General features: G+C 53.0%; 1 protein-coding gene across 4 annotated transcripts in view; it reads right to left on the reverse strand.

Moving 5' to 3' along the window:
• Window positions 1–20,300, reverse strand: part of DTX2 (deltex E3 ubiquitin ligase 2) — a 37,973-nt gene that overhangs the window by 4,278 nt on the left and 13,395 nt on the right. For 3 of the 4 annotated variants that reach the window (XM_075440302.1, XM_075440300.1, XM_075440301.1), the window contains exons 4-5: window positions 14,224–14,282; window positions 7,095–7,226 (exon numbers count right to left, since the gene is read on the reverse strand). In XM_075440302.1, the coding sequence (XP_075296417.1) occupies window positions 7,095–7,226; window positions 14,224–14,282 (191 nt within the window). The remainder of the gene's footprint in view (window positions 1–7,094; window positions 7,227–14,223; window positions 14,283–20,300) is intronic. The other variant, XM_075440299.1, reaches the window with a different exon arrangement.

The following is a 20,300-nucleotide window of genomic DNA, read 5'->3' on the forward strand; positions in this document are numbered from 1 at the left end:
ACAAACAGGTTGGCAAAGGCGTTGCTCTTCCTCCTCTGTCATCCTTCATCCCAGCTGGCTGAGCGAGCAAGGGCAGCAGTCAGACAGTCCCCAAGCATCCATGCCCAACACCCCAGGGCCTCGCGAGGAGTTGTACTCCAACACTGCCCCAAAGAGCTCTGCTCTCAGGCTCGTTTCTAAGCCAGCGTAGGACACCGACCGCGCCTCAGCACAGAGAGCACTGCTGCTCCAGACTGCCACGCTCCCAGGTGGACGCAGAGCATTGCCACGTATCAGAGCCATGGGTGTACCCACACAACGCAAATCTTCACCTCTCTCCAACCACTGTGGGGCTTCCAAGGCAGCTGGAGGGTTCGCAAGTGTCGCCTGTGTGGTTGTAAAAGCTGTGCATCAAGAGACAGTCACACTGGAGCCAGCACCGAGCTGTTCTGCCACCCCAAAAAGCCATCTCTGTCCCCAAGAGGAAGAGGTGGGTGCTGTTTTCTGGATAACCGCTTTTCATGGCAGAGGAAAACACGTGAAAGCAGAAGGGAGGGATTGCTCACGTGCCACAGGCTTTGTTAAACAGGCAAAGACCTGGATGGCACAGATCCTGTACCACGTTCCCGTGAAGCTCTGCAAGCAGCTGGTGCTATGGGGGCACCTTGACAGGGAGCACAAGGTTGCCCTGCAGCACAGGCCGCTGGGCGAGATGCAGTCAGGGAAAAGCTGCCTTTTCACTGCAGACAAGCTAGCCTGGGGCAACAGAAAAGAGTGAGGCAGAGAGCTACCGTGGGTGGAAAATCGTTTAGCTAAGGAAGACTGATCAACTGGGAGCTGGACTCTCCTAAACCATGACACAGTCATTAAGATGAGTTATTTTCAGAAGGGGATTCCTGGCCATCCTGAAACACTTGATTTCTGGCGGCAGTAACAGGCAGAAGGGATGACCGAGCACACAGAGCAAGAACAGGAGCCTGGGAGGTGAAGGGATGCTCCCTCCTAGTGCTGGTGCTGGGCAGGAGGAGAGATGCCCAACATCTCAGGTGGATCAGGGCTGTGAGGATCACCTCTGGAGACCTTTGGTCAGGAGGGCAGTAACAGGATAAAATAAGCATTAAGCCAAAGAGCAACACAGAAGCAGGTGTTCTCCACTTCAGGGGCATGCCAAAATGCCCTGGAAAACCATTTCCAAGAACTGCCACAGGAAGAGCAGGCGGCACACAGCAGCCTGGGCAAGCCCCAGCCTTCCAGCTCTCAACAACGCCAGGAGCTGCTTCAAGGCCTCACCACCAGATCTCACAGCGAATGCAGATCCTCCAAAGGGAAATGGGTCCAAGAATCCTCTCTGCTTGGACCTTGCTTGCATGCAGTGCATCAGGAGGAGCCAACCAGAAATGAGTCGCAAGGGGATGCGATCAGTCTGAACTGCCTCAGCCCACCGTCAGAGCTCAGCTCAGCACTCATGGGGCCTGAAACGCTCCCAGCCGAGTGCTCTGCGATGTCCCTGCTCCAGGCTGGCGAACACAGGGCAGGATTTTCCATGCTGGGTGGTTGGAGACAGGCTCTGGTTTGCAATCATGAGACCTTCACCAACACACAGCAGACAGAGGCTTCAGCTTCTTCTGTTCTGCAGGTTTTGGAGAGGACCGTGTGAGTAAGGCTAGCCCGCCATAACTCCATCCACTTCCACAAGAAGCCGACCATGATGACCACCACTTTCTCATTCCTGCAGATAATGTGCTGCCTGCCAGACTGACCACCAAGTCCTCCTCCATCTGGACTGTATTTTCCAGGTGGCTCTTCCTGAAGTGACCTTTTTGTCTCCTCTGGCTATGGGCTGGAGAAAGCAATGCCAAAAAGATGCGCTGACAAGGCGGTGAAGACAGCGAGGGAAGCAAGCGGAGAGGGTGTGTTACACCGGCAGCAACACCTGCCCAGCACTTGGCAGAACGCCCCAGCTCGCCTGCTCCCACCTGCACAGCAGATCTGAGCAGCTTCAGAGCAATTCACCTTGCTCAGGACAGCGGAGGACGCTCCTTCCCTGCAGCCCTGCTGTGCGTTTCTCTCGCTGTTGACTTTCCTTCCTCTGTAGCAGCTCAGAGAAACAAAGAGATGACTTGCCCAAAAACTGGCCAGGCTCATTCGAATCAAGTGAATGAAAGGAGACAAACATCCCTGTGCGCAGCGGGGTAAGAGTGAGGATGAGAAAGCTCTTGCAGAGTCCATGGGGTACAGCAGGGGTTTCGGGCAGAGCAAATGGCGTTACCCCAGCTCACCAGCTGGCATGTGGATGGAGCTGGGGGCAATCAGACAGGCAGAAGAGAGCGATGCAGCCTTCAGCCGTCCTTAGCGCACCCATGCCTGATGGGTTTGCATTATGGCATCTCTGATCTCCTCCTGTCACTTTGCTGTGATAATGCTCTGATGCATTTAGATCCACCAAGGCTTCTTGGAAAGAGAAAAAGGGCTGGGGAGCCCAGATGCTTTAGAAAAGTCTGTCCCCAGCTGCCAGTATTTGAACATCCAGTCCCAAGGAAGCCTTTTGATGATGAGAATTTGGTTTCAGCCAGGGTAGCGAAGCCCACAGAGACTTCCTCACCTCCGGAGAGAGGCTCTTCCTTGGGCAGACCAGCACATCTGGCAGGCCACATCCCAGCTGCCCAGGGGAGAGCCAGAAGAAGGCTGGGAGGCACAGCACCTGCCTCGGCACGAGCCACGTGTGCTTCAACGCATGAATCACTTCCTTACCAGATCATTTGCTCCATAAAAGTGTTTGCTTCTAAATCTTTGTTGAAGCCATCCCTTGGGATCATCAAAGCCTGTTCAGTCCCCAGAGTCTTCTGGATTCAGTGACGGATTGGAAATGCAATAGCAGAATCAACCGATGCTGTTTATCACCAGCTGGCCTAATGCTGTGCTATTGATTTATCTGGGATGTGAAGGAACGTTTTCCATTCTTTCACTTACAAAGAGAGGAATGACTTTTTTTTTTTAATGCTTCCCCTTCCTCCCTGTACATAGTAAGTTGCTTGCTGAAGCAAGGGCTTTCCATGGGCAACATTTAACAGATGTGTTTTGCATCCTTGCTCGGCAACCAAATGCTTGCAGCAGTGACATGCCGCCTCCTGCATCCCGAAACGCGCCATATGGTTAGCAGCAGACTCTTTTTATGATACCCTATGCAGGCCAGACACAGGTTGTCTCCAGTTATGTCATGGACAGTCACCCTGCCCTGATCACCTCTGCCCTTGGTTCCCTGGACTTGCAAAGGCTGGACCTACCGGCCTCAGCCCCCGAGGGGGCTGTCCAAAGATCAGGAAGGGGAGAGGAGATGTGGTCTTACAAACAGGTTTCTCCATGTTTGGCATTTCAGCAGGCTAACCGAGTGACCAGGCTGCTCCGGTCATGACACAGAGCATCCCTGTTATTGTGGCCTGTCTTCTTCAGTAGATAGCCCCCCACGGGAACAGCGAGCTCCTGTGACTCTGAGGGGCTCCCCGGTCTCACCCACCCCACTGGCACGGCCTGCAGACCCACCTGCGGACAGACGGACATACAGGGAGCAGAGTCAGCTGGGATTACCCCCCCTTGCCTCGCCAGGTCCTGTCCTGCTCAGCAGGGAAGGACAAACGTGCTCATCTCCTCTCCCTCCACACCGCAGCACTCCGCACGCGACTGCCCATCCCGGAGAGGACGTGCAGGGAAACCTCCAAGCCCGGGGAGAAGTGGACGGCGATCCCATCAGCCGAGAGGGTAACAAGTGTCACACCGGACCCAAGCCAACCCCTCCTCGCTTCGGGCCCCCCAAGGGCCCTGGGAAAGCAGGGGAGCCCTGCAGCGGCCAGCTCCATGCCCGAGCAGCACGGCAGCACCCGGAGAGAGCCAGCCGGCAGGGTCCCAGCCCACGGCGCTGGCGCCGGGCAGGGGCTGCAGCAGCCCAAGGACACGCAGTGCCATGCCGGCGGTGGGACGGCAGCCGCTCACCCGTCGGGACGCGTGCCAGCGCCGACAGCGCAGTGCCTGCCCGCAGACTACAGCTTCCCCCCGACTGCAGCACCCACAGCGCAGCACTCGTCTGCGCCAGACATCCCTGCCAGAACGGCAACAACGGTAATGAGCCTTGACTAATTAGTGCCTTTGTTGAACAATACCCAGCCATTCACCAAGCTGGCTGCGCTTCCACCAACACCGCCTCGACCTGCGCGCAGCCAGGGTTTGCGGCAGCAGCAGGGGGGAGCAGCAAGGGGCTCGGCAGGGGTACGCTGCACCCACCACCACCTATTCTGGCAGCAGCTCGCCGCAGGCAGCTCGCTGGTGGCCTCCTCCTGGGCTCACAGCCCTTGCTAGAGCTCTCTGGGATGGAAACACCTGGAGGGGTGCAAGAGGGGAATGGGCACACGATGCAGAAATCCAGGGCACAAAACAGGCCCACCTCTGCCTGTTGGCAGCTTCAGGGGCTGTAGAGAGAGAACAAACAGCCTGGCCGAAAGTCAGGATCCCTACTTTCACTGCAGAACAGCATTCCTCAGCCCGGACAGGTGCTGAACAAACAGAGCTTGTTCCTAGGAGGCACCGAGCACCCTCTTCATCCCTGGAGTCATGTACTTTGCAGGACCAGCCTCCCTGCTCCCAGCAGAGAGGATCTCACTTTCTACAGCAAGAGCGGGGATTTTAGCAAACTAAAACAGAGAAAGGCATCCGCTTCCCCCGGGTCAGCGTCGGAAAGGGCAGAGCTGGCAAAGTCCCTCCTCTGCAGCAGGGTGGCTGGGCCAAATCCTGCCGTGCCAGATGGGAGGAGGAGCTGCTCAGTGCCACCCTGTCCCTTCTGCTGGTGTCCCCTCTCTGCTCCCCAGGCCAGAGGGGTCCTGGCCCCAGCAAGTGCATCGGTGAGCTGGTGGGGAGGTGGCACTGGGCACAGCCCTGGGGCAGAGCCAGCTGCCCGGACACAGCCCTGGGCCCAAGCCTGGAGCCGGCCCTGCCCCAGCACACCCAGCCTTTGGCCAAGGTGTGGCTCAGCAGCCCACCATGCAACACACATGTGCTCCTGGGTGCTGCAGGAAGCGGTGAGGAACCGGCATCGCACCTAGAAGAGGCGTTGCTGATGGGGGGGTGTAACACCCAGCACAGCCACAGCCACCCCTCCGCTCCCCAGGCCGATACCTAACACGGTGTGTGCTGTTCCCGTTCCCAGCCACGTCCCACCCTCCCCACCCGCCCCGTTTCATGTTCTGAGTTGCTGCTCTCCTCATCTTGCTCAGAAGTTGCAAGACATATCCTCCTATTAACACCACGCTCTTACACCAGGCTGCTTGCACCAGCATCTCCCCCATGCCAGGGAGGGGCTGGATGCTGCGAGCGGTGCAGAGCCCCGTTCCGACAGACCCCACCGAGGAGCAGCCAGCAGGTAGGCACATTGGCTGCACCCCCCCAGCCTGCAAGCAGGGCTGTCTGCTTGTGGCCACGGCTCGCCCCAAATACAGCTAGTTTTGTGTCATTAACCAGCAGCAGGTGACAGACACCAGTGGCAGGCCTGGCCCTCCATTCTTCGGGCTCCTCCAGCGACCGGGGCAAGGCAGTGCCTCTGTGGGAGGGCCTGGTCTCCCCACAGCTCCGTTTCGGCACCGCTTCCAGGGCATCCCCGCCGCCCAGCCCTCACCCCGGCTGCAGAGGGCTGCTCGGATGCTGCCTGCGCTGGGACCGAAGCGCTGGGAGCAGGCGCTGCCCCGCTGCCTTGCCAGCTGGCTCTGCGGAGCGAGATCCTCACCCAGCCCCTCTGCCACCCACCTCCGCTCAGCTCTTCTCCTTCACCTCCCATTTTCCTTCTCTCCTCCTGTTCTTCGCTGCTTCTCCTGCCGCCCCCTGCTTTCTCCTCCCCCTCGATCACACATCCTACTCCACATTTGCTCTCTCCCTTTGCATCTCCTCCTCCCAGCTCCCTCCATGATGCATTTCCACAAGGTACCGCCCTCCGCATGTAATTTCTATTTTCTTCCTACCATCCTTCCTGATGCCTTTGGACCCCATTTCCCCATCAAGCCTCCTCACTGCATGCACAGACTCCATGGAGAGAGACACTGGCACCAACAAACTCCGAGACAGCCAGGTGCCTCTTCCCCTCGACCTCAGGGCGCTTCCGTCTTTCTTAAACACAAGCATCCCCACGTTGAACAACCAGCCACCTCTAGTCCCCGCTTCGCTTATCTGAAGGTGGAAGCACCTTACGCTCAGTGGTGGTTGACCACACCAGGACACCCATGCCAGGGTGGGCAATCTCTACAGCTACACCAGGCTGGAGTGGCACCTACCCCCGCAGAACCCCAGGGCTGCCACACACAGATGGGACCCAGGCTCCAAACCGGGAGCCCACCCACGCTGCAAGGCTGAGGGATGCCAGTGAGATACGAAGAGGAGAAATGAAGGCTCTGCCCTGGGGGTGACTCAGCTTGGCAGGAGAGCTAGGGTAACCTGGCCCTTCCTGCCAGGGCACGTCCACCTAAGAGAGCTCCACTCCACTCCTTTCCACCACAGACAGAGGTGGAGAGAACAAATCCTCTGCAATTTGACCTTGAAAGCCCTGTGTGACTCAGGGGCCTGCTTGTCTAGAAGATCCTTCTCATCCCATGACTCAGCCGTGACAAGCAGGCCTCACAAGCAGACCTTCTCTTGAGAGCACGTATCTATTAAATGCTCTCCTTGATGGTCCCTCAGCTCCCAGACTTGTCCCACCAAGAAGTCAGAAGGTCCTGCTACATGGACAGCCAGGGCTCCCCAAGAGCGTGCAGCGGGACCACGGGGGAGGCTGCAGGAGTCTGACATGTGCAGAGGACAACTGGGATGCTCCGGATTTAATGACTGATGGAAACAAGCAGAGCTACCACAGGACAGGGTCTACTTTACCTACTTTATCATTGTATTTTACAGCCTGTCAGAGACCATGCAGGCCAGAGGAGACGTGCCCTGCTTCTCCCCTTGGTGGGATGAACATCATCAGTCAAATCAGAAGAGCCAACAGGGTAGGGGGAAAGACAAGAGGAAAGGAGGGAGGCAGAACAAGTGCAGAGAGATAAAGAGAAGGAGATGGAAGCAAATATGAGAGTTTGAGCAGGAACTACCTTTCTTGGACACTTTCCTCCCCTCCTTAACTGAGCTGTGTTTTTTAGTGGCTTTATGGGTGCTGGCAGCTTGCGGCACACAGGTGAGGTGCACAGGGAGTCCAGCGGCTGACATCAGAATAGCCGTCATGCCTACAGCGGGTACGAGATCAACATGCAGGAAGGAAACAACGGGGAAACACATTCATTAAAAAAAAAAAAAAACAAAACTTTTATCTTTCAAAGAAAATTAAAAAAGATAAAATAAAGCAAAACCCAAGCCCTTGATTCAGAGGACACAAAACATCTGAGAGGCGATGGGGTTGGAGTCAGCACAAGGACAGGATCCAGAGGCTTTTAGAAGGAGGAGCCCAGGCAACAAATTAAAGCAGGGAAACATGGGCACAAGTCTCGCCCGTGACCCTCTGCGCTGGTGCGTGATTGCCTTGGCTTTAGGGCTCCTCAGGCATGCAGTCTGCTGCGGTGCAAAGTCCTCCCGCTCACCAGAGCCCTGGGAGCAGCCCTGACCCTGGGGGCTCGAAGGATGAGGGGCATCACCCGTAACCCCTAAAGATCCTGCTCAGCTACTCCCCCCAGAGCTACGCGTTCCCAAGGCATCGCACTGAGCCGCGGCCGTGCCGGGCTGACCATGGGCTGGAGCTGCACCACGCCGTCCCCAGCCAGACGAGCCCCACGGCGGCAGCCCCCCACTCACCCACACCGTCCCCTCCTTGGCACTCCAGTTCCCCCCAGCCCCTCCATCCCAGCCAGCTGTATTCATGGGATGCTTTCATCATGATGATGTATTCATGAGATGTTTGTTAAAGCTAATGAATCATTAAAAAGGACAGCCATTCCCCGAAGGTGTAACTGGCACGAAGAGAGCTACAGGACTGGTCATGCTGATCTAACGTGATGTTCCCTGTGAAGTACAGGCCGGTTACTAGCACACTGCTGCTCAACTTACATCGGAGAAAACACCTGCCCTGGCTTTCCCAAGAAATGACTTCCCACCCGCCACAGCCATCACCGGAACTAAAAAAAAAAAAAAACGCTCACGGTTGCAAACTGACAGCAAAAAACCTAAAAGCCAGCGTTTCCCCAGAAGTTACCTCTGACGCAAAACCACATCCTAACACTATGGAAATTCTTGCCTGCATCCTGCATTGTAATTCACAGCCAAAGCTGAGATTTCTAAGGGTTTGTTGTTTTTTTTTTCCAAGCCTCTATTCAGCTGGGTTGGGAAAGGAAGATACCAGAGCACATTTGTTCAGGACAAAAATGAGGTACCTTGCCCACACATGACTGAAAACCGAGTTATGATGGGAAGCATCAGCCAGCTTTGTGTGCAAGTGGCAAGACTATTTTCTGCCTCAAATACGCAACCAGTCAAGAACCCGCGCCATGTGACTAGAAATCCCCTGCGCGCAGCCCGTGTCAATGCCCCACACGCAGAACCAGCCCTACACAGTGCTGACTGCGTTTTGCACCTCCTTCGTGTAAGGTCCAAGCACAATATTCCAGAACCTGTTCAAGTCCTTTCTTGATAGAGTTGGATGCTTTCACTAAAACTTTCTCATGTAAGGGCCAAACGACAGACAGAAGGGGCTTCACAAGACAGGAAGAGGGGCACAGACAGATGAAGTCATTTCCCCAGGGTTAGCCCAGAACCTTTGGCAGAGCTTGTGTGGCCAGAAGACCAGGCTGCCCAATGCACGGTGAAACCATCCGCTTCCAAACGGAAATAGGCAACACCAAGCCAGGCAGCCGTGGATCACCCTCGTTAGGCACCATCGTCACTGACTGAGATCTGGGGTTTAGCCCCCCAGTTCCCAGGACCTGCAGGGCCAGAGGGGGACCTTCGAAGCACGCAAGCACAGGGTTAGCACCCCTTGTCCTACCCACAGTGCCGAGCTGTTCCCGCAGACACAGCCCTGGAGAGCCCCCGCCATCCGGACAAGCCAGCAAGCCTCTAACTGAGCATCGGATCCAGAAGTTTCACAATCAAAATAACTTCCTGTAAGTCTTGAACTGAAGACCGCAAGACCATTGCATCCTCTCAACCCTGGTCTAAACCAGCAGTCCTTCACCACTCCCAGGCAGCTTTAAGGAAGAGCTTTTATGTTCCCATAACAAAAGCGACTTTTTTTCCGAATGAGTGAGTAGACTGAACACCTGAAGCCCAGCAACAGCACCAAAGCTGCCGCCTGCAAGCGCACCAGGCAGGCACCTTCCCCTTTCGGCAGGCTAAAGGACAGGGGGAGGTGTTCCCAGAGGAGCAGTACCGGCTCTGCCGACCAGAGCCCCCGGAGGAACAGCGTTCTTGAGAAATGGGCAAGGTGCCGGACCTTGCCGCGGTTGGGCGAGATCAGCCTGACCCCACCCAGGCTGCAAAATGCGATTCCCCAGAACTGATGCAGAAAAGGAAACTGTAAAGGTGCCTCCAAAAAACCTGCTCCTAAGCAGTGCGACAGCACCGACTGCAGAGACTGACATTCGCAAAGCAAGTCCAAAGGCTAACAGGGATTATCACCACCTACGCGCAGCCGACTGATAGGCAAATGCAAAATTAATGCTTTCTTCTTAAGAGATCGATACTGTCTTGCTAACATTAACATGCAGAGCCCATTTTAAAAAATAGAACGCGACAGAAGCAGAGGCTGAACAACCAATTTCAGACTCTTGATGCTGGAAGACAAAATGTTGCCTTCAAAAAGTCAGACCAAATGAAGAGCCCAAGCCACAGAACCTCAGCTGAGTTCAGTTACCCTCTAGCCCAGCCCTCATATCTGGAATAACATGTCCAAAACAGCCTGCCAGCATCATGAATCGTCACAAAGAAAATAAACATTTACTCCAGGAACTTTTTTCCGTTTTATGAGCTGCAAATGCATCTACAACTCCACACATACATACAGCGCAGGGCAAACGCTGAAGAAGAGGTAAATTTCCACCTCTACCTTCTGCTGCCTTTGGAGACACACACAATGAATCATCTGCTGCAGATTCAAATCAAGAGAGTGTTCAAAAAGGGGCTGTTCTGGTGTTACGTTGCTCTTCCGGCTCATCTCAAAACCCAGCAGCAATGCCTCCTTTAAAGCTCTAATACAATACTGGAAATCTCAGCATCTAACAAGCCTCCCACAAGTTTGGTGACAAGAGTCCCCAGTAAGGGATCTCCTCTGATCCAAGCCTTATGTGGGAGCGTGTGTTCACACAGAGCGCCAAAACAATATGCAGATACACATCATATCTGCAGGTCGATTCTCCAATTCTGACCTCAGGACACAACAATTTCCATTCAGAACTTGTTGTAGGCATCCATGGAGTTATGTCAGGAGCAAATGTGGCCTGGCCTCGGATAAATTCTCACCTGAAGACGGAAGGGCCAAGATGCAACAAGCTAAGCTTGGCCAGACCCACGCTACTTTGGATGCCCATGCGTTCCTGCAAGAGTTCCTGCTGCTCTCTAGCTACCCCATGGTCTGGAAAAGTATTAATGAACATGCTCACGCTTTCCCTTGGCCACTGGGCTTCTTCTCTGCAATGACTGCAGGAGGGAAGAGCAGAAAGCCTTGCAAAGCATCCTCTGCATCTGATCCAATCCTACGAATGGGTGCAGTAAGCGCACTAGGACAACTGCTTCCTTTCTCTTGCTCAAAGCATCTATTTGGCCAGAAGTACAATGTTACTGACTTAGGGTAAAATTCTTTTCACTGGAGCTATGACAATATCCACCACCTTTTCTCAGCCTGTTGTGTAAATAAGGGACTTTTGTAATATCCTGTGCAGAAGCCGAGCATGGGAAAGCCGCCCTGACATAATGTAATGAGCGCTGACCACACGCTTGCTCACGTACCCAGCTTACTGACCTCAGACTGGTATGCCTTTGGTTCCAGCCCTGGATTTAAGCAGGCAGAGGGGAAAGGGCAGAGCTTACCTTTAAATAATGTAAGTTCTCACAAAAGCATTGCTAATTTGCACAGTTATATCCACCAGCAAAATTATTATGGTTGGTCTGTTCTCAAATGCCCCAGCTCAAGGAATCATGTGAATGCGAAACGTTTGGTTTCATGTAATGAAAAGTTCATTTCCAGCCTTCGTCTTAAAAACAGTATTAGAAGGGCCTTCATATAACCACCTAGTCCACCTCCCTGCCCTGAGGCACACCAGCTAAACTCCATTACTCCCAAGAGATGTTAGCCCAGCTGACCCTTAAACACCACCACTGTGGTTCAACAGTTTGCTTAAGCCTCTGTTCGGGCATTTCATCGTACTAACCAAATACTCGGGGGGAGGGGGGAAAAAAACCAACTTAAAAGACAAGTTTCCACACGCACCTTGAAGTATTAAAATAGCAGAAAGCAAGGAAAGAGAAGTTATTTTTTTGTACAAAACATGGTTTTAAAGTCAGCTTCACGATCTCTGTGAACCCAAGCGGTGCTTTTAGAAGACGTGGGGTTGGCAGATTCACAAATCCCTCACTTCAATCCCCAAGCGCTCACTGCACTAATAAAACACAGCTTCTCACTCAGACCCGCAGGATCCCATCTACCGTTTATCCACCCAAAGTTCCCCCTGCATCCAACAGATGCACCTGCAGCACTTCAAGACCACCCACAAGATTCAGGGGTTTTCTCTCTCCTGCTTCAAACCAGGGGCAAAGCTGCTGAAGGGCACCTCAGGATGGAGACCGAGGATTGTGAGTCTTCTGGACATGCTTCCAAGAACAAAGCCTTCTCCAGCTCACTTCTGAGCCTGCCCTTTCCCCCACGTCATGATGGAGCCCTTGGGTCCCCAGCCTTTCCACCACTGATGCTGAAGGAAACAGTCGTGCAGTGGGAACAGGAGGAACAAAAGGGGCCCAGCCTGTGTGTTAGAGAATAACCTGAATAATAAGTAACTCAAACACCATCTGCAGGATTTTATACATGAACAAAATAACACTTCCCAGAAGAGATTCTAGAAACAGAGAGCAGAGCATAGAGGGGAAGACGGTGTCCCTGAAGACCCAGCCAATTAACGTTTCAATAAAATTTGGCCTTTTTACCAGAACTCCAGTGCTTGCTTTTTACCAGAAATGTTCCTGGAGATTTATTTTCCTTTCGCTGGCTAATTAACTTGTCCAGATATTTCCTCTGCTTCTATGTGATTTTTAGGACAGACTCAAATTCAGATGTTTCTCCTCCCTTGCACCTCTGAGGTCTGTCACACTTGGCAGAAGGCAGCACAGCGTCAATCAAGCTGTGTCCTGGGAAGACCTGGATCTGAAGGAGCTGCTGGCCCCAGGGAGTTGTTTCTGCGCTGACCACACTCAGCTCAGCCCAGGCAGCTCTGCACTCCCCTGCAACTCAGCGTACCTCTTGCTAGCTGCCTCATGGAGAGCTAAAGATTATTAAAATGAATAATTATCCCTGCTTTTGAACCCCCAGCCTCCAACAACAGAGGTATCAATTAAAAACTTAACCTTTTCATTTTATTTCATTAAATAACGGTAAATGGCTTATTCTACTGAGCCCTCCTGCAGCCTTTTATGTCTAAATGTTGCACTACAAGGCATAAATGGACTATGCATATTCACCTCTTCCAAATTAACACCTGCACATGCAGAACAAGATCACCGTTGACAACGTTAGCACAGCCTGAATTCACGAGGGCTCTTCAGTTCTTTGCTGTATTTACCTTTATGTGATTAAGTACCTAATTACATAGTCAGTGCTAAGAGCCAGGGGACGAAATTCAGAGCTTTTATAATCAAGGGGAGTTCTGCTCAGGTCATCCACCCAGACAAGGTCTGAGCTTGACTTTACACCTCATTTCCACAAAGATTGATTTGCTAACACGGTGACAGATGGGCCGCTCGCTGTAAGAGGACACCCAGTGTTTGTCTTTACACAGTGTCTGTTTGGCTATAGGGACACGCAAAGCACAGTTTTCATGATGGTACTAACATTAGATGACTGGAAACAACAGCCCTGGGGATCGTTTTTAGGCAGGGTAAGGCGTGACACTCAACAGGAGACCAAACACCACCATCTTTCCCGAACAAGGTGGTAACCATTTTCTCTAAGCGCGAGAACATAACTGTCTCTGTGTGCTCAGGAGCAAAGTTCAGTATCCAAGCAGCTAATAACCTCAACAGACCACGCATGGACAAGAGCCAGAGAAAGGAGAGGGTTAATAGATATACTGTACTGCCTGAAATGGATACAGAGAACCCCAGAAAATACCACGCACCAGGTTTATTCCACTCCTCTACCCCTGGGTTACCATGTTACGATACGGTCTCGAGCGCACGGTCGGTGTTGGTACGGAGAAGCCGTCTGCCCTCGGCAGAACACCCATCTCCCCAGGCACCACCACAGCAGGGTCCTGCGGTTTGGCACTGGGTGAGTCAGAACAGAGCAAACGCGCCAACGGTTTTTGGCATGGAAACGCTTCCACTGAAAGCTGCAAGAGCGAGTTGTCGTTTTCAAGGCAACACCATTTCATGTTTAACAGGCAAATCTACTCTGAAAAGGAGCATTGAAAACTGGCACTTTCATCCCTCCCAGACACACTCCTCAGGTATATTTAGTATTGTATTCACAGGTTCAGAAGATAAAAAGCAAATCTGTATTCTGCTGCCATGGGAGAAAATGTCTGATTCAACTTCTGTCCCCTCGTTTCCCCAAGACCAGGCATCACAATATTTTTTAAGTTAGAGACCACCCAAGCTTTTGTAACAGAACCACATTTAAAAAAAAAAAAATCACACATTAAAAACACACGCCATCTCATACCACTCTTTCCTCTTGACTTTAAAAAAACGTAGCAAGAAACAGCTAGAACTGAACTTGATCCGTGTGCTCCCCCCCAGCTACTTGCTCATCCACACCTACGGGAGAAGATGAACACCCAACCCCCAAATAAACCCACTCACTTTGAGAGCCTCAGAACCAGCACCAACAAGAAAAACAGTTACTAAGGTTTGACCATCCCATTCTTCCCAAATTTGCCCTCTTTACCTTCCTGAAAAATCCTCTGGGCCTAAAATCCTAAATGCCAATAACATTTCAGACTCTTCCTAAAAACTAACAAAGGAAAACAAGTGCCACAGAAAGGTAAAGCACTGGCTCACATAACCCTCAGGACAGAGCGGGATCCTTACCTGCCAGGGCCTGGGTCACCTTGCTGGCTTTGGGCATCCTGACCGGCAGGTTCGGGGCGCTGGAGAGAGAAAAAAGGGGACAAGTTCAGTAGCACAGATCAATCACCAACGAAACAGAGACAACTCAGCAGTGCACTGCTCCCTCCTGAGTGCCAGGGCCCTGGATACATTAACAGGGATTAATTGCCCAGATGAACCCCACCTGGGACCCCCACCCATGACCCTTTGCCCACTGGTCCAGCAGCTACATTTAAGGAGCCCAGTCCTTGCCAGAGCTATCTATCCAGTAGGTTTACTGATCTCTAAGGTGTAGACCTCAGACCTATGTTGTAGGTAGCTGTTTCCACTCCCACCTCCTCCTGGATGGATTCTGGGTCTCACTCATTCCTTCCTCTTGCTGGGGCCTGTTGGTCAGCCCCCTGCTCTGACCTCGTGATGCATCCCCACTCTTGCTGCTTCCCCCCCACCCCGAGCCTCCCATGAGCAGCCGATCTGCCCTGAGACAGACTGCTGCGCCAGCAGGCCCACGGCTTGAGCACACAGCCAGGAACCGCTGGGATGCAGCAGGCAAAGCTCATCTTCAACCTTCCAGGTGCCTTGGTCTCCAGCCAGAGAAAAGCTGCTCACCAGAGCGCGAGCCCCCATGCTGTATAAGAAGATGCAGCTGTACAGATCAAAGGAAGCAAGCATTATCACGCCCCGCTGCTTTCCAGATGGGGAAACTGAGGCACATAAAAGCCAAGAAAAGCACTTGAGCACACACGGCTGCAGCCCTGGGTTGAACAGAATCAAGCCTTGACTCTCCCTGCGCATCCAAGGAACTACTGCAAGGTGTGGGAACAAGGCAGGAAAGGTTGCAGGAGACTTAGAAGAGTTTGGCACCCACCTTCCTTTGGAAATCAGGAGAATCTGGACACCAAACATCCCCTTCAGGGTCCTAACCTACTTGTTTTGGCAGCGTTTCCCAGCGCTGGCAGCTGCACCGCAAGGTAGCTTGGGATGCCTGGGCAGCCCGGGTCACGCATTTAGCTGACAGCAGCAGTCAGGAAGGAAAGGGTGAGCAGCAGCATGAAAGCTGATGAGGGGGTCACTAGGGGAGAAACCAAGCTGGATCCACATGAGCAGAACATTTGAAATCCAGCACAGTGGCACAGAGAAGCCACCCACGGACTTTGTCTCATGTGGCACACATGCCTCTGGGAGATGCAGACTTGGGCACTTCAGCTGCAGTTAACACGCAGTGCGTGCAGACAACCACTTCAAAGGACTCCCCAAAACACTCAAAATTACATCAAACCTGGCCAGCTTCTTGTGAGTTGACAGAGCAGACTAAGGTGGCCAAGTGCCCGAATGCCACCCACTATCTAGACAGGGAACCTGCTTCTCTCCAGCTGGGATGCAAAAGCTGCCACTGTGCCCAAAACAGCGTCACAGACAGCTCTTCAGCCTTGCTAAAATCTTTGTCCACATTTCCATGACAGTGACCAGAGCTGAAAAGATTTGTGAGTGACACACAGCTGTCTCCCACCCTCACGATAGGGACGCATCCCCACCACCCTCCTCACCTACCTGCCGCAGTCTGAAATAGGGTCTGCACGCAGGCTGAGCTCTCTGAAGAAACCCCCGGGCAGGACCCAGGGCTCGTCGCTGCGCTGACAGCCTGGCCAAGCAAGATCAGCTCCTCCAGACCCTTATAAAGCTCTCCAGGCCACAGAGGTTTCCCTTCGCCTCTTTCAAAGACCATGTTTTCCCCTCTGCTGCCCCTAGTTTTGCAATGTCGTCAAATGACGCAACGGATTCTCGCTACAGCCCAATTCAAATCCATCGAACACAGTGGAAATCCTCCCCTCAATTTCAACGGGCTTTGAATCAGATGCCATGACTCCTCTTTATGACTTTTTTTCTTTCATGACTCGGCCTCCTCGTCACAACTCCTTCTCAGGTACTTCCCTCCTCCTTCTCTATCTCATGCCTTTGCTTCATTTCTGTTCCTGCCTATGACCCTCTTCAGATGACGGCTAGTAGCAGGGCTGCTCCCTCTCCAGCTGCAGACAAGGAGGGTATTCGAGGACCAGATAATGACAAGAAACCCGAGAGACCTGCTCCCAGAAATCAGTGAGGTAACAGACAGCCCCTCCTTCCTTCCCCCCATCGAGCAGCAAAGAAGACAACACGGTGCCCGGGCACCCTCTCTACCCAGTCTGCGACCCTGCACGCGACTGAACTGAAGAGCTTGTGCTTCGTCGTCACACCATGAAGCGCCGCAGCCGCTTTGGTTGCTTTCACTTCCCTGTGGAAGGCAAAAATAAAATAGAGCACAAAACTGAACCTTCTGCTCTGCCACGAAAGCAGACAGGTAGTGGGGGACCCCAGGGTCATTACACCTGAGGTTGAAGAAAGTAAACCCAGAGCTGGTCTGGGAAGGGGATCACTGGTAACAATGCTTTGAGCAGATCGGCAGAGAAATTCCTCCTCCTTCTTTCCTCCACTGCAAGGCTCAAGTCCAAGTCACCCAGGAGCTACGAAGTGAGAAGAGCCCTTGAGATCTGCAGAGGGAAATGGATAAGCAATTGATTCAAGTTTTGGAAGCTGCAAGTGTGCTGCAGAGAAATTCCCATCCATCAGCCAGCAAATAGCTGCTGCTCAGCTGCACTCCTGGTGTCAAGGCAAAGTGTGTCAGCTCGGACTGCTGGGAAGCTTTAAGGCAACTGATGTGATGATGGAGGAACCAAATATTTCTCATTTCACATGGGCTAAACACCCGCACATTCAGTTAGCAGCACTTCAGCCGACAACATGGTAGGGTGTGCTGACCCATCCGCGCGACACCGTGTGAGCGTACCGGCAGGGCGGCCACGCACTGTGATTTCTTTCACATCTGCAGAAAGCCCAGACGTAAGGCTGATGAAATCAAGGGAAATCCACGCTGCTTTGAGGTACCTCTGCCTAGGCAGATTTGCAGCCACAGCACGTGGGAGGAAGTGTTGCCATGCCAAAAAAGGTGAAGAAATGCTACTCAGAGCCTACCCTGGGTCTGAAATGGGGTTTTTTGGAGGAGGAAGGGGAAGAGGTAACAAGGAAAGGTATCGCTGTTGTAATGTAGCACAGGCCTTGCCTTGACTCTGAGAGCGGGCTCACCAGCAGCACAAACAGATGTATTCAGTCCACCAGCTCAGACTCAAGCTACTCCAGTATCGCCATACCAGCGCTGGCTTCCTGGGAGAGAGCCGGAGCCTGGCCAGGGTGAGGTCCTGGAGTTTTGTCCTGCCATTCGCTGCAGCTCCTGCTCTCCCGACGCTCCATGCACCGGAGGTGACCGAGTGCAACAGGGATCACCAGGTTGTGAAGAAAGGGATGCAAAATAAGACCCTGTTCTCTAAGATTCAGCAAGGAGATCCTGTAAGATGTGCCATTGTTTTTTGCTGTAAGTAGAGCATGGTAATCTGCTATAGGAGGTAGATGGGACTGACCGAAATTTCAGCATGACAAAACCACTCACTTCAGAATTTCGAGACACTGCAACGCTGGTGAGACAGCAAAGCACAAGACTGGAGAGGAAGTGTGGCGTCCACGGCTGCTGCCATTTCAAAGACTGGGCAGTCAGGTTTGAGCGGAACATCACCTAAGGCACACGTACATAATATCCCAAACGAGCAGAAGTGGGGAAGTCTGTAGCACTCACCGTCTCTACCTGACATTTCTTCCTTCCTCGCTCCCTGCTCACCAGTCAGCAACCCATATATTCCATATCATGGCATTGCTGTAGCCCTCTGGACAAGTGCCAGCACTTCTCCTCCCAGATCAGGGCTGCATCCAGCCCTGCCTCACACTAACACCAAGTGCTACCGCAACACCCAAAGGTCCAACCCGCTTCCCAGGGCTAACCGAGCGTACGACGATACTAATGACCACACAGCAGTTTCTCCCCACCTTTCTTCTCAAGAAGATGCCAAAACCCAGACCGAATCCCTCTAACAGAGGACCTTTAGGTGCACAGCACGCAGCCATGTGGATCTGTGGTTCGTTCCTTGCACCAAGCAGAGGAGGTTCCCCTGCTCCCACTCGGGAAGAACGCCCAGCAGCAGAATCATACTGGGGCGAGTCACAACGGGCCCAGCGGAACCAGCACCACGCAGAGCCCCACCTCGCCACCCAGGAGCTCATGGGTGCTCTTATGGACAGAGCAGCCGAAAGATGCAAAGGAGGAGGGAGAAGGGGAAAGGCCCTGCCCAGGCTCTGGTACCTCAGTTACACCTCCTGAGCCTACAAAGCGCTGAGCACCGGTCATTCCCCATGGGACACTTGGGGGCACAGCACCAAACCCTCCATAGGAACATCACGATGCCGTATCCTTCCCCAGTCCCCAAGATCCCCATTTCCCTCGCTTTTAAACAAAATCCTCCCCGCCGAGCCACCTGCCTTATCTGTAGGCCCAACCTAGAATGGCACCCAAAGCCGCATAAGCTCTGCGGGGTCAGCAGAGCTAGAGCAGGGATTTGCTTGGCTGGGGCGCTAATTAATATATCCCTGAGAAGATTTCTTCCTGCAGCTTTACTTGCTCATATGACAAGCAGGGCACTCCTCACTGTGTTCCAGAAGCGCCCTTCTCTGTAATTAGCCAGCACAGTGCAGGGAGCAGGGCAGCTCTTGCTCCAGGGACGGATGCTTTCCCGCACAGGGTGGGAAGGACGGTGCCCGGAGGTGGCTGCGAGCCTGGGGAGCCGACCCTGCCTCACAGATCCGGTGCTGACAGAAGAACCTGGCCCTGGCACGCTCCATCTGCAGATTTCAGCGTCTGCGAGAGGCCAGATTCATTAACTGCGTTTAACACACAGGAGGAAACTAATGCACCAAGAAGCAAAATAACTTGCCCACATGCATTAAATACATTAGCAGCAGAGCCAAGGATATTAGCAACTATTTAAGCCTTGGCACTCCTCCCTGGGTTTTCCAGGGACTTTGACCTTCTTGAGAGCATGGGGAAATTAAACCTCTGTTTTGAAGTGCCTGAGCTCCACCCTCTCTCACATCGGCATCCGCCTTCCAGCCCCACAGCAGGCAGGAAATATATTTAACCACCGCCAATGCCACAACAGCTCAGGCATGCTGTGTTACTGCCAGCCTGTACTGGGGGGTACTCCTGTCTGCGTATTAGAAATAACTGTCACAGCCACACAGGGAGTTAGGCAGCTTTCCAGGACGAACTACACCTCTTTCTCAGCCCTGCAGGAGAGATGTTTTCTTCAGTACTGCCATTTTTAGCTGCATTTCCTAAAGAAACTGGGTGTACACAACTGCACTGTCTTTCAGTCTCTCCCTAATAGCTTTTGAGCCCTTCTGCCAGTTGCAGATCAGCTCCCACAGGCCAGAGCTGGGTCATCCCTGCAAGCTTTGTGAAGATAAGCAGTTTTGTAATAGCAAATAATCTGTCAGGGCTGCTTTGGAGCCAAAGGCTGCAGGGTGAACACAACACAATCTTTATTAGACACCAGAGGATCCACCGTGGCCTGCCGCTCCCTTTTCTTTGCTCTCTGAACACAGGCCAGCACAGGAACTGCACATCACAGCTAAGAGGAATGAGCAAGGTTGCACACTGGATGCAGACAGAAACCCTTGGCAGGATAATTAGCGCAGGATGATTAACACCTCATCTTCACTGCATCAAGTGCCACACTACTCGGTGATGCAGCAGGAGACAGCGCAGCGACTGCGAGGGCAGGGGAACTAACCACCACGCCACACCAAGCCCAGACACGGGAGAAGACGGGGAACTTAGGGGATAAAATAACCTAGGAATGTTCTGGGCTTAGGAATTAAATGAAACACATTGTTAGAGTTTGCTACTCAGGTTTCCCCTAATTCACAAAAATTAGCGTATTTTCTGCTGGAACATGGGTTTCACGAGCCTGAGACTGTAACCCCAGCCAGGAGCAATTGCATCCACCCAGTGGCATTTCCGACTCAGACCCAGCACGGGGGGGACAGGGGAAAAGCCATTTCGAGCTGTCAGCTGGTGCTGAAAAACTCCTTTTCACATCTGACACTACACTGGAAGCCAGAGATTGCGCCCGTGCGCA

Source organism: Opisthocomus hoazin, chromosome 20, assembly GCF_030867145.1.
Source record: "Opisthocomus hoazin isolate bOpiHoa1 chromosome 20, bOpiHoa1.hap1, whole genome shotgun sequence".
NCBI lineage: Eukaryota > Metazoa > Chordata > Aves > Opisthocomiformes > Opisthocomidae > Opisthocomus > Opisthocomus hoazin.